The sequence below is a fragment of the Aulostomus chinensis genome, chromosome 20, assembly GCF_037954235.1.
Source record: "Aulostomus chinensis isolate RoL2024-O1b breed Wild chromosome 20, RoL_Achi_v1.0, whole genome shotgun sequence".
Classification (NCBI taxonomy): Eukaryota; Metazoa; Chordata; class Actinopteri; order Syngnathiformes; family Aulostomidae; genus Aulostomus; species Aulostomus chinensis.
Window position 1 is genome coordinate 23,488,677 of NC_141339.1, and position 13,371 is coordinate 23,502,047.

At 45.9% G+C, this 13,371-nt stretch overlaps 2 protein-coding genes across 8 annotated transcripts in view; one reads left to right on the top strand and one right to left on the bottom strand.

The window, feature by feature from the left end:
• Positions 1-12,510, bottom strand: part of znf512 (zinc finger protein 512) — a 24,469-nt gene extending 11,959 nt beyond the window's left edge. Inside the window, exons 1-5 of one of the 7 annotated variants that reach the window (XM_086188949.1) lie at positions 12,242-12,510; positions 11,876-12,130; positions 11,634-11,777; positions 8,744-8,828; positions 6,356-6,613 (exon numbers count right to left, since the gene is read on the bottom strand). The gene's annotated coding sequence lies outside the window, so the exon portion shown is untranslated. Of the gene's footprint in view, positions 1-24; positions 292-2,728; positions 3,209-5,472; positions 5,528-6,355; positions 8,183-8,743; positions 8,829-11,633; positions 11,778-11,875 lie in introns of those variants that run through there. The other 6 variants (XM_086188950.1, XM_086188952.1, XM_086188951.1 and 3 more) reach the window with 6 other exon arrangements.
• Positions 10,706-13,371, top strand: part of LOC147243327 (uncharacterized) — a 21,794-nt gene continuing 19,128 nt past the window's right edge. Inside the window, exon 1 of the mRNA XM_086189143.1 lies at positions 10,706-12,731. Within this exon, the coding sequence (XP_086045269.1) occupies positions 10,706-12,731 (2,026 nt within the window). The remainder of the gene's footprint in view (positions 12,732-13,371) is intronic.

Below are 13,371 nucleotides of genomic sequence, written 5' to 3' on the forward strand. Positions count from 1 at the left end.
AGGAAGAAAAGCGAGCGAGCCTACCGTCCTACCGCCTCCGCGAGGACGGCGAGCCTCCATGTCTGCCAGCCCCCCCACCGGCCTCCTCCACCGCCTCTCCCCCGGCAGGGAAGCCCCCGGGCCGGCGGGACACAAGGACTCCTGTTCGCTCAGACACTCGGGGAGCAAACCGGAGCCGAGTCGGTTGGTGGGAGACGTGGATGTGAACACGCGCTGACCAGCATGATTCACCGCGGTGTGTTTGCGTCTCCTTCAGCGGAAGGAACGCCCTCCACCCGCATCTGCTGTCGCCTTCAGGGGCTGTCGGATGTACCGCTACTTTGGCATCTTCACCATGAAATCGAAGGAAAACTGCGCTTGTTTAAGAAATGAAAGATTATGTTTTATAACTATTATCTACGATTATTAAGGTTAGCATCATTGGTTTTATTACAGGTTATGTACATGATGTTACTCTAATTATGATGTCAATTTATTTTCATGTTTAATCCCTGATTTTTACACGGGATGTTACCTTAAATCTGTGTTTGCAAACGCATCCTGATGTATTGAAAGGTATGCTTGTGTGCTTTGGAAGCCTCTCATTAATGAAATTTATAATAACGATCATAAATACACAGTCATAAGAAATTATTATAAATAATAAGAAGAAATTGGGACATCCAATCACGAGTAAAATGATACACTTCTCTTCTAAGAGTTCAAAAGTTGTGTTTGCTAAAATTAGTGTCAAGAGTGGGAAATATAAATAATTATTATTTTCATCACTATTACAATACCAATTCATAGTATAGCATTTTTTAACCACAGCATAAAATACTTTACAGCACAAAACCAGCTATCATTAATGAAAATGTCACAAACTGAAATGACACAAGACTTGTTCCAGTTACACGAGTCACACAAGTTTTGTTGGTTACACGAGTCTTGTTACACTAACATGAGTCTTGTTACAGTTAGATGAGTCTTGTTACAGGTACACAAGTCTTGTTACACTAACATGAGTCTTGTTACAGTTAGATGAGTTTTGTTACAGGTACACGAGTCTTGTTACAGTAACACAAGTCTTGTTGCAGTAACACGAGACTTGTGACAGATGAGTTTTGTTACAGGTACACGAGTCTTGTTACAGTAACGCGAGTCTTGTTACAGGTACACAAGTCTTGTTACAGTTAGATGAGTTTTGTTACAGGTACACAAGTCTTGTTACAGTAACACAAGTATTGTTGCAGTAACACAAGTCTTGTGACAGTTAGATGAGTTTTGTTACAGGTACACGAGTCTTGTTACAGTAACGCGAGTCTTGTTACAGGTACTCAAGTCTTGTTACAGTTAGATGAGTGTTGTTACAGGTACACGAGTCTTGTTACAGGTACACAAGTCTTGTTACAGTAACACAAGTCTTGTGACAGTTAGATGAGTCTTGTTACAGGTACACAAGTCTTGTTACAGTAACACGAGTCTTGTTACAGTCAGATGAGTTTTGTTACAGGTACACGAGTCTTGTTACAGTAACACAAGTCTTGTTGCAGTAACATAAGACTTGTGAAAGATGAGTTTTGTTACAGGTACACGAGTCTTGTTACAGGTACACATCTTGTTACAGTAACACGAGTCTTGTTACACGTACACGAGTCTTGTTACAGTAACACGAGTCTTGTTACAGTAACACAAGTCTTGTTACAGTAACACAAGTCTTGTTACAGTAACACGAGTCTTGTTACAGTTAGATGAATTTTGTTACAGGTACATGAGTCTTGTTACAGTAACACGAGTCTTGTTACAGTCACACGAGTCTTGTTACAGTCACACGAGTCTTGTTACAGTAACACGAGTCTTGTTACAGGTACACGAGTCTTGTTACAGGTACACGAGTCATGTTACAGGTACACGAGTCTTGTTACAGTCACACGAGTCTTGTTACAGTCACACGAGTCTTGTTACAGGTACACGAGTCTTCTTACAGGTACACGAGTCATGTTACAGGTACACAAATCTTGTTCCAGGGTTCCAGATGTGCTGCTCTGATTGTCTTGATTCAAATCGAACTTCTCATCCTCTTCATCAGGTTTTGTCATGTTTTCTCGGCAAAATCTTGTTCTCAAAGGAAGTGGTGGGTTCAGATAAACGTAGTGGAGCCAAATTACAGAGTCCATGAAGATGCAAATACCCCAGGACAGTACAGCTACTTGACATTGCACTGGTACGGGTACAGACTCGACTACTTGTCCTCTAGTCTTGGGAGGGACTTGCACTGGAAGTGACTCTGGTGTGTTGTCTCGTAGTGAGCCGGTCAGCTGTGATGCCCAAGTGTGAGACAGCGTGAGTGCAAACTTGTTTGACACCTTGTTTGTGCTTCTCCTGGCACCTGTGAGCAAACCGACCAGCCGTGTTCGCTTCCATGACAACACCTCCAATCTGATTTCTCTGGCCAGTCCAATCCGTCTCTCTCTCTATCTCTCTCTCTCTGGACTTGATGACAGCTCTGCTCAGAGCGGTGCAGGTCTGGAGGAGGGGGATTAGTTATCATGGGGGGGGAGGGGGGGCAGACTGGGTGTTAAGGTCACGCCTCTGGCCTAAAAAGGCGAAGCCGAATACCACTGACAGCGAGAGGTCTAAGAATAACTCAGGTCCTACGGCTCGGAAACATGACGTGAATGTGACTGCAGCTCATTAGATTCACATGTTTATTAATTCATGAACGCAGGAAGAAAAAAGATTAATTCACCGATTTTCTCAAAATGTGTCCGTGTGAACGCCACCACGCTGGAGTCAGTTGAACAGTAGCTGCTGGATAAAGTTACCTCTCTCTAATCTCTGGTCCCCTTCCATCGAGATCTAAATCTGTCAGAGCCAGTGGAGGCGGGGCAGGCAAAGGGCAGCCAGCGCCGTACCCTGGGCTCCGTCCGTGTCCCCGGCTTCATCCACTGCCACAGAAACCACTTTTCTGGACCAACTTGCAATATTTTCAAGAGTTTCTGACTTCTGGAATGATTTGAGAAGCCATAGAGAAGTGTAGAGGTCAAAAAGTTTCCCACAGATCTGCAGGAATTTACCCAACGTTACTGGATTGGGATTAAACACTGGGATTAAACGGAGGATCTACCGTAAATATTGGTTTTCATGGCAGCATAATCTGAGCAAAGGATAATCGACCGGAACTTTGACTTTGAGAAAATGACAGAAGCAGAAGGTAGAGTACCACTGTTTTAAGTATCTGGTTTGATGCGGTGAAGTATTTTTTAAGAGTTGTAGATTATCGGTCAAGTACTTGCCGGCCAATAATCTGAGCCATGTTGTTTGGTTTGTCGGGAATATGATGATTGGAAGAGTCTAAAAATAAGCAGCTATCATGTATCGACTGTGCAGCGAGCAGAGCCCTCAGTGCTGCAGAGGGTCTGCAGCATCAACACCCAGGCCTCGGGACCCCCAGGTCTACCTGCCCATGTTGTTGTGAGACCAGTGGGCCATAAAGCAGTGAGACCAGTCCAGAGGCAGACATGTTTGTAGGCTTACGATCACATGACGCTAACAACTTGACTAGACATCTGCCCCGCCTCCACAGAGGGGTTTTCACCTTTTTTGGCACATTTAAAAAATTCTCTGTGACCGGGTGCGCTTGAGTGGTGGAACCTCAGAGCGGACATGCAGAGGAGGACGGAGTCGATGCTTGGGGCTGGAAAGAGTACTTCCGAGAGATATTGCTGTACTACAATGTTACATGTTTTTTCAACCACAACTTTTTTTCTTTTTTCGAATACACTCCCAAATTTGTGCAACATCCCACTAAAGGACAGAATTCTTTCCACCCCTTCATTTATGTTTACACTCCACTGGCCTTGTCCTCGCTCAGGTGCGGCAGAATTTCCTCATCAAGCGTAGATGATTGTTCGTCTCCCTGTCGTCTTGTGTTAGTTCTTTTACATGACGACGCTTGTGGAGAAGTTCTTTTGGGTAAAACGCCTGCAGTGACCTCAGCTGCCGCCACCTCTGACCTGACCACCCAGATTACCAGTCAGAATAACGGCAAAGGCCTCCAGGTGAGGCTGTGCAGTCCCTCACATCTTCAGGGATGTTTTCTCGAGATTGAACGTGATGTTTTTTTCATGTTCAAGAGATTTCAGCCTGTAAAAAGCTCCGTTTGCAGAGAGTTTCACCTCACTTTCCAATGTCAAGAGGGAGCTTTGCTGCTTGTAACTTCCTGTTCTTGTGGCGTTTGCATTCGTATTATAAAGTTACATGACGGTAAATGTGTCTACTCATTACAGCAGAAAAGGGTTCTGGCTGAGAGCCATGTTTGGTTGGCTCAGGCTGGTTCCCTCATTGGCTGTCTGGTGCGGCGAGAATGAGCGCCTCTGTGCTGAAACCTGTTCAAATGGACGCAAATGTTTCCTGTTAGTGAGAGGAAGTGAAAAACAGCTCAACCAGCCGGATCATTGAGGTGCTTCGTTCAGCTCGATGTCATGAGTACGGTTTCGTGCAGGCGATGACAAACCAGTAGCTCTGAGATGAGTTGCCATGGATACCCAGTAGATCAACGGCAGAAATTCACCCACCGTGGGGAGAAAGGCGGCCATAGAAGGAGAAACCATGGACGGGTGAACGGTCACACCATTTAGAGGTGGATTTAGAGCCCAGCGGTGGACAGGAGAGGGAACGATACACAACGTCCCTGAATAACGGCCCAAAAGAGGAGCCATTATCATGCTGGTCTGTAGTCCAGCAGGAAGTGATCGTGTCAGGGATGAGGTGTGTTTGTAGTCCAGCAGGAAGTGGTCATCTCCTGGTTCCTCCACCAACAGGAAGTGGTCATCTCCTGGTTCTTCCACCAACAGGAAGTGGTCATCTCCTGGTTCCTCCACCAACAGGAAGTGGTCATCTCCTGGTTCTTCCACCGGCAGGAAGTGGTCATCTCCTGGTTCCTCCCCCAGCAGCCAATAGGATCGCTCCATGTGATTGTGGGTGATTGAATCAGTAAATCAGCTCTGGTGACCAGAAGTTGATGATCTTCCAGGTTCAGTTCATCAAGATCATCTTCAATCTTGCACCCCTTTGATGACGGTTGAAAGCAAAGCTAACGTTCGCGTATGAAGGAGCGTGTCGCTTTAGCGTCACCACAATAAGCCGTCCCTCTTCTTCTGTTTCACCCTAATGAGGTAAAAGTGTGCGACGACCCCCTGTGGTCTCATTCACATTCACCGGTGTGGTCAGTCTCCGTGGCAACTCGAGGCCCCAGTCAGGAATGCGGCTGTTCCAGTGTAATATCATGATTATACACCAGTTAACGACAAAATAAAGACGTCTGGTCTTCACCATCTACCTTTAGCAGCCTAGTTATCAAGATGTCTTCCTGACAGGGTAGGACAGGCATCCTGAGTGTAAATATTTCAGATCAAAGTAATGAGGTTATTGTGGAGTGTGTGTGTGTCTGTGTGTTTAAAGTGCTGCTAAGCTGTTTGAGTCAGCAGTTACCAAGCGAGCCGGCTGCGGTCGCTGCCAACACTCGGCTGAAGAGCGTCAACAGGTGGTCTGAGCTCCCCTGCCCAGTCCCACTAGAGACCTCCGAGTCCTCACTGCTGCATACAAACCAGGACGTCATCCTGCAAACACTCACTGTCTTATCAGTAATTATTTTGAACTGATATCCAATGACACTCTTTTCGTAAAATGTTCTGAAAAATATCTGTGAAAGGGCATTAAAGTTTTGAGTTGGCACGTTAGCTGGTTTGGGTCTCACCCACTCACTTAGGATCTGATGTTGGGAACCGCTGCCAATACCAGCATGCAACATTTTAGCTCAGCGTGCTAAATAAAACGTAGGGAATTAAGAACACATCAGACAACTGAAACGAAATGTGGGTTTGTTTTGTTACTCTGGCTGGATGTCGCTCAGTCTCAACCATTCCTGGATGGTTGATTACATTGTAGCAAATATTCTTCCTGGTAATTAATTAAAAAAAAAAAAAAGTCATTTCAAGGCATTTTTTCCCTGATACTTCAAGTCAGATTTGTGCGTTAGCACGCTTGGTCTTTCCCTTTGAGAAGGTTCAGAAGGACTCATTGATTGACACTGTTTTCAGTTCAGTTTGCTACGTATTCTTTCAAAAAACATGGAGGAGATGGATTTCTGCGGTTGGCAGATCCTCAGACTCGAGAGCTGTTTGCTAACCTGACGCGTTCAAACATTCGTCTCTGAAACAGAACAATTGGAGTGATGTTGTTGTGACACTGTTGAGCGTTGCTGTGTTAGAAGTTTTCCTGATTTTGACATTGGTGATAAAAATGAGGGGACAAACTTTAAGGAACGAGCTGACTTCACCAATAAGCTTCAGCACCAGTGAGACGCTATACTGACATTTCTCACACTGTTCCTCTCAGCGAGGTCGTCCACCACCACCACCATGGTCATCGACAGCAAGAATGGGGACGCCGGGGCGCCGCCTGTACGGTTGTCCAAGAAGACGTTCACCGATGACCTCTACTCTACCTTCAGCTCTCCGCTGGCCTGGATCCTGGTTCTGGCTCTCGTCATCACATGGTCTTGTGTTTTCATCATCATGTTTGATCTGACGGACTACAAGACCATCTCAGGTTCCTGCTCACTTCCACAACACTGTCACATGGGAACAGACAGAGAACGTGTAACAGAATGTGTCCAAGTTGTTGTGTGTCCTCCAACAGTCGTACTATTCTGTTAAAACATGCTACACATGTTTTTTGCCACCACTGCAGTGACATATTTTCACGACCAGCACGTTACGAGAACGCTCCTACAACTGTGACTCAACATTTTTTAGCCGGGGCAACTACAGCTACGCTGTAAAGTTTTAATGCAAAGGATCTTTATCTTTTTAAATCAAGGCAAAATGTTTAATGGGACAGAACTGAAGGATTCTGTCCCTGTTTTACAACCGAGTTTATTCTGAAAAGAGATTCTAGACTTTTATATAAAACAAGCACAAAACTGTCTGATCTCAAAAACATCATCAGAATTTTGCAGTCATGAAATGTTGTCACAGGAAACATAAATCTTCTGTACCAAATCTGAAAATGAAACAATTGACGTCATTAGAACTTACAGGGCAACGTTAGCTAGTGTGGTTGGAACGTTAGCTACTAGCTGGGATCTGGTGGGCGGGGCCGAAACTGCTGCATGAAGACACGTGTTCTCTACACTCCCGTAAAATCATATGAGTTTGTCTATTAGTCACTTATCACACGTTTTACGTTCCTTTTTCTTCAGTTTCCCTGGGTCCACTCAGATTGTAGATCTTTATATTTCCATGCAGCACTGAAATGCTCTGACAAACTCTACCAATGTTTTACTTCCTGTTTCCCTGTAACAGTGACATCATTTAGTTGCATCAGTTTCGCTTCGCGTCCGGTTGTTTTCAGTCATTTTTAACCCTAACAAGAAACATTCCTCATCATCCCTCTGAAGTTGTTCTCCTGATTCAAGTCAACAGAACGTCGCACGTCAAGTGGAACATTAAAACTGAGCATTACAACAGTCGATATGGCGGGAGCTCAGACGGCTGTTCCTGTCGCTACTTTTTAGTTCCGTTACCTCGAGATCTCAAGTTATTAATTATTGTGTGTGCTTGACATAACGAAGTTACGAATAAGCCTTTTTCTCTCTGGAGGAAAAGGTTGTTTCCTCAGTGTAACAGGGTCATGAGTTTATTATCGCTGCTCTCTTCTGGCTTAACAAAATAATCCCTTTATTAAAAGAAACAGAGCTCCATAATCTGAGATAAAAGACTGAGATTAACGAATAATTACGCGAGTGACCATCCGCCTGCCCTCAGAGAGTCACCACGAGCAGCAGTGGTCTCACATCATCGCCACCATCACCATCACCATCACCATCACCATCATCATCCTGAATGTCTTTGTGTTTCTCATCCAACCAGGTCGCCCTCCTCCGGGCGTCAGGAAGGTTTTAAAGGAATCAGGGCGTAGAGGCAAGGCACCTCACTAACTCCTCACACCTCAAGCTTCACTAGAGCAGCCCATCAAAACTACTAACCGCCTGACTGTTCACGCTCAACGGGACTCCATCCCCTCTGCTGCCAACGTCCCCGCCCCTCTGTCCTCACGCCTGATGCTAACAGGCCGTGTTTTCCGAGCAGCAGCGATCCTTGTTAGCACCCTCTATGTTTTTCAGTGGAAACGATCAAATATTCTACAAAAGAAAAAACCTCACAAATATATAGACCCGATCAGAAATCAGGGTTTTGAATTTTTGGGGTGATCTTGATTTTATTTCTCGCTTTTGTTTCCCGTTCAACTTGATCTCCCCAAAACACCCTGATGCTTGAACTGGGAACACTGGCCCTCCTTTGTCAGACACTGAAGGGTCATCTTTAAACGACCTGGTTGATATCACACTCCTACACCTGGATGTGATATGGTAGTAGCTTGATAAATGAGGGTCACTGGGAGCTTTCAGCTTTCGTAGTGCAGCGTCGTGGGAAGTTTTTTATTTTTTTTCTGCAGCAGTTAAACTGGAAGGTCAACTTGATGTTCCTCCTCCAGTTTAACCCCTCGCTTGATGTCACTGGACATTCCCTCGCTGCAGGCAAAGAGTGATTTGTTTGGCTTGGTCAGCAAGAAGCAGGAAAACAACTGCAGGAGGATGTGAAACGTGTGTGTGTGTGTGTGTGTGTGTGTGTGTGTGTGTGTGTGTGTGTGTGTGTGTGTGTGTGTTCAACCAGGAGGCCTCAGTAAGATCGGCTCAGACCCGGTGAAGGCCGTCAACGACGTCGTGGAGGGATCTGCAAACGTGGTCACTGCAGTATTCAAGTTTGCAGCCAGCCTGGTTGCTCCTGAGGAAGATGATGGTACCATCAGCAGCAGTAGAAATACACACTCAAACTGCAAGTACAGAGTACCTGAGTACATCATGACTGCATCTCTGTCTTCTTCTTCGACAGGAAATATTTACGCAGTGAGGAAAAAAGGTGAGTAGTGAGGTTCAGTCAGTTCCACCTTGCCTGCTGCTGTCTGAGCATCTTGTGCTTTACTTGTGCTGGAAGTTCCTCACATACAGTTTGTAGATGGAAATGTTCTCCAAGGGTTCTCCAGTGGTTTTAGATAACACTGAGGATGTTCTTTAATCATCCTCTTGTGCTGCAGTTCAAAGTTCCCCGAGGATGTTCTCGTTTGTTTATTTTATGGTCATATTTTAAAGTAAACCTTCCCTATGGTTCTTTACCCGGTTTTAACTTATGAAGAGGAACATTTTTGGTTCCTGTGAAAACCCCAGAGGACGTCAAAGGACGTCACTTTGTAATGTTCCCACAGTTCTTTAAAGGGTTTGGGGATGTTAGTTGGTGGAGTAACAGGGAACATTCAGTTTGATCTGGGAGTGTTTAGGGGAACGTAGTGAATCTCTCTGTTTTAAATTTTTGCCTCGTTAAGGAACCCTGGGTTTCCCCAGTCAGTCTTCACTCTAAATTCCCAGAACATTTCCGGTTTGTCTCGGTGTGTTAAAGGTTCCGGGGTGTTAGGCGTTCACGATGTTTTGGAAACATTTAGAACAGAGTCTAGGGTCTCAGTGTTCCCAGAGAGTTTGCAAAACCTATAGTTGCATTACAGGAACCTTGAGGAGATAAAACCAAACAATCCCAGAACGTTCTTAAACATCACCATAGAACATCTAGAGAGAACATTTGAACATATCCTCTAAGTGCTCCCAGGAAGTCTGCAGAGTTTCACCCCCGTCCACGTCGTATCCGCCGTGGAACGTTCCAGGAGGACAACCTTGCACCACTGCTGCTCTCAATAACCTCACATGTTCTGCTCCTGCATGTCTTGATGAGACCAAAGTCTTCATTTGTGCTCAAAGAAAACAAACTTAAATGACCTGAAACTTTGTTGGGAGCCGTTGACGCCGGAGCCACAGCTGAGAGTGTGTGACGAACAACAGAAAACTACAGGTGACTTTTATGGCTATGAAGGTGGCAGTTTGCAGCTGACTTAATCTATGAACCATCTCAAAGATTCAAGATGGTTGGAGGAGGAGGAGGAGGAAGTGGAGGTGAAGATTAAGAGAGCAAAAGGTACTTGAATGGCTCTTTTTATACGACTAATTAACTTCACTCAGGAACTCACCACCGCTGCCAACATGGAAGCAACCTTGCTGTGACTGATCCCTTTACACAGGCTAACAGAAGCTAACTGCTAACTGCTAGCATGCTACGTCCTACATGTGGATGAGTCCTGGTTCTGATCCACCTCAGCTTCTGTTGTTGCTCACTTGTACTCCTGCTCTATGTTCCAGGAGAATTCCTGCCGTCTCGGGGTAAAGGTCTGTGGCTTTCACTCATATTTCAACTTTGTTATGATATAAAACACGAGTGTGGGCACGTATTCGTTGACATGGAGAGATGCTAAGTTCCTTTTAATGGCTACAACACGAGCTACATGCTACATACACGAGCTTCGTTACGAGTTTTTGAGTTCATAATAAACTCCTGGTATATTTGTTTATTTATTGATGTGGAGTATTTGAACGCATCATTCATGACGTCCTGCCTCCAAGAGAGGAATAAAACAAAACAGATTTTCACAATAAAACAAAATTCAACTCGATTGATTCCATCTCGTATTTCCTCCACATAAAACTTCTTAATTCAGGTTTGACGGATTTTCAGGGTTTTGATGTTGGTTTCATTTGTTGTTGTTTGTTTTAGTCGTGGTGATGCAAGCGCAGACTCGACCGGCGGTTGAAGTGGTGGAGGAAGAAGAGGAGGAGGAAGATGAAGGGGAGGCAGCTGAGGAGGAGGCGGAGGAAGAGGAGGGAGAGGAGGAGGAAGAATATGATGAAGAATATGAGGAGTATGAAGAATATGAGGAGGAGGAGTATGAGGATGAGGAGTATGAGGAGGAGGAGGAGGAGTATGAGGAGTATGAGGAGGAGGAGTATGAGGAGGAGGAAGAGGAACTTGAAGAGGAGGGTGTAGGAGAGGAGGAAGAGGGAGTTGAGGGAGAAGGCGTGGAGGAGGACGAGGCAGACGAGGAGGAGGAGGAGGGAGAGGAGGAGGAGGGAGAAGAGGAGGAGGGAGTGGAGGAAGAGGAGGGAATAGAGGAGGAGGAGGGAGTGGAGGAGGCAGAGGAGGAGGGAGTAGAGGAGGAGGAGGAAGGAGTGGAGGAGGCAGAGGAGGAGGAGGGAGTAGAGGAGGAGGAGGGAGAAGAGGAGGAGGGAGTGGAGGAGGTGGAGGAGGAGGGAGTAGAGGAGGAGGAGGGAGTGGAGGAGGAGGGAGATGAGGAAGAGGGAGTGGAGGAGGGCAAAGGAGTGGAGGAAGAGGAGGAAGGGAAAGAAAAAGGAGAGGAGGAGGGGGAAGAAGCGGGTGAGCAGGAGAAGTCAGGGGAGGAAGAGGGGGAGGAGGGAGCTGAAGCAGCTGCAGATGAACTAGAGAGTGAGGTGGAGGAGGAGGAAGAGGAGGAGGCTGCTGATGATGAAGAAGAAGATGAAAAGAAACCAGAGGCAGCTGAGACCAATGAAGATGAGAGGAAGGAGGATGAAGGAGGAGAATGGGCAGACAAAGATGATGGTGAGGAGGTGGAGGCCGCCGATGAAGATGATGATGATGAAGAGTCTGCTCAGGCTGAGGGTGATGAAGACTCACCTGAACCTGTCTCCTCCTCTGAGGATGAAGATGTGTCTGCGTCTCCTGACTCTGAGTCAGACACACCTGTTGACACCGAGGACAGCGACGAAGGTGTAGCTCCGCCTTCAAAAGAGGACGATGATGATGAAGATGTAACTCTGCCTGCAACAGAAGAACATGATGAAGATGTAGCTCCGCCCACAGAAGAGGATGAAGAGGAACACGATGATGATGACAGCAGTGACGATGCGTTCGCTGACTCCTCAGATGTCACAGAATCAGCTCTTCTCTCCAGCGAGGAGGACGAGGATGATGAAGATGACAAACTCGCTGAGGATGTTGCTTCATCTGATAGTGATGATGTCATCACGGGAGACACCGGTGACGACCTAGACCTTGATCTGCCTCCCATCGCCACTTTTGATGATGATGATGATGATGATGATGATGATGAAGATGACAAACTTGCAGAGGAGGAAAGGCTCTCATCGCCGCCTGCAGTCGATGACGTTGACCTGGACAAAGACATCGAAGTCACTGAAGACACTCAGGACGCCAGTGATGATGATGATGACGATGATGATCTGGACCAATCAGATGAAGATATTTCCGTCGCGTCCTCTGACCACTTTGCTGATGATGAAGATGATGAAGAAGACCTCAAAGATCTCGACGTCGACAGTTTTCTTGACCTTCACCTCGATGATGTTGACGACGAATTAGAAAGTGCCTCACGCGACGAACCTGATGATGTCACCGAGGAAGACGTCCCTGCCGGTGACGATGAGGAGGAGGAAGACGTTTCTCCCTTTGAGAGTACAGACAGCGGCGTCTTAGGTGATGACGATGATGATGATGCACTAAAAACGGACGAGGAATCCGTGGGAGACACGGAATTCAGCGACGACGTCTCCTACGACGACGACGACGACGACGACGACGGAGAAGACATTGATACGAGCTCGTGGGAGTCGATCGATCAGGAAGATGACGACGAGATCCTCGGATTACTCGTGGACGTTGAAGATGAGCTGAAAGATGATGTCACACTCACGGCTCCAGACGCCGACGAAGAAGACGACGATGAGGAAGATGAGGAAGACATTTTGCCCGCAGGTAGTGTCACATGATTCGCTTCTGCTGTTCTGACTGACATTGATCTTTTTTAAACACATCCCTGTATCAGTGAGTCAAAGTACTGGTACTCAAATATTACTGCAGTATAAGTGAAGAGTTACTCAGTCAGAGTTCAGGTACTGGAAGACCTGCGTCTGGAAGTTACTTTGGAACTCAAAGGTTCCTTTAGATTTTCTTTTTCTGGTCTATGCTGAAAATCAAGAACTCTAAAATACTAAAAAAAAAAAGTACCACAATAGTATGTGTAGTAACAGTAGTGACAATATCAATGTCAAAAATATGTATTTTGGAAAAGAAAGCACTCAAAATTACTAAATAATAGTTTAAAAAGTACAAGATAAAACATATACAAGTATTCAAAATGTAGGTCCAGTACTTTTACTCATGTTGTATTTCCACCAATCAGCTGTCACTTGGAGTACCAATACTTTGACACAAGTACTGGGCTTATACACTTTCTTTGCCACTACGTTTGTTTTACTCATGAGTACGTGAGGGTTGTCAGAAGCAGTACTTCATGAGTACTCCTTCATGAATGTGCAGCTGCGTCTGCAGCAGCGCTCAGTGTCCAGGAGGAGGCAGTAAAGACTGAGACGGACACGGAGGAGGAGGAGGAGGA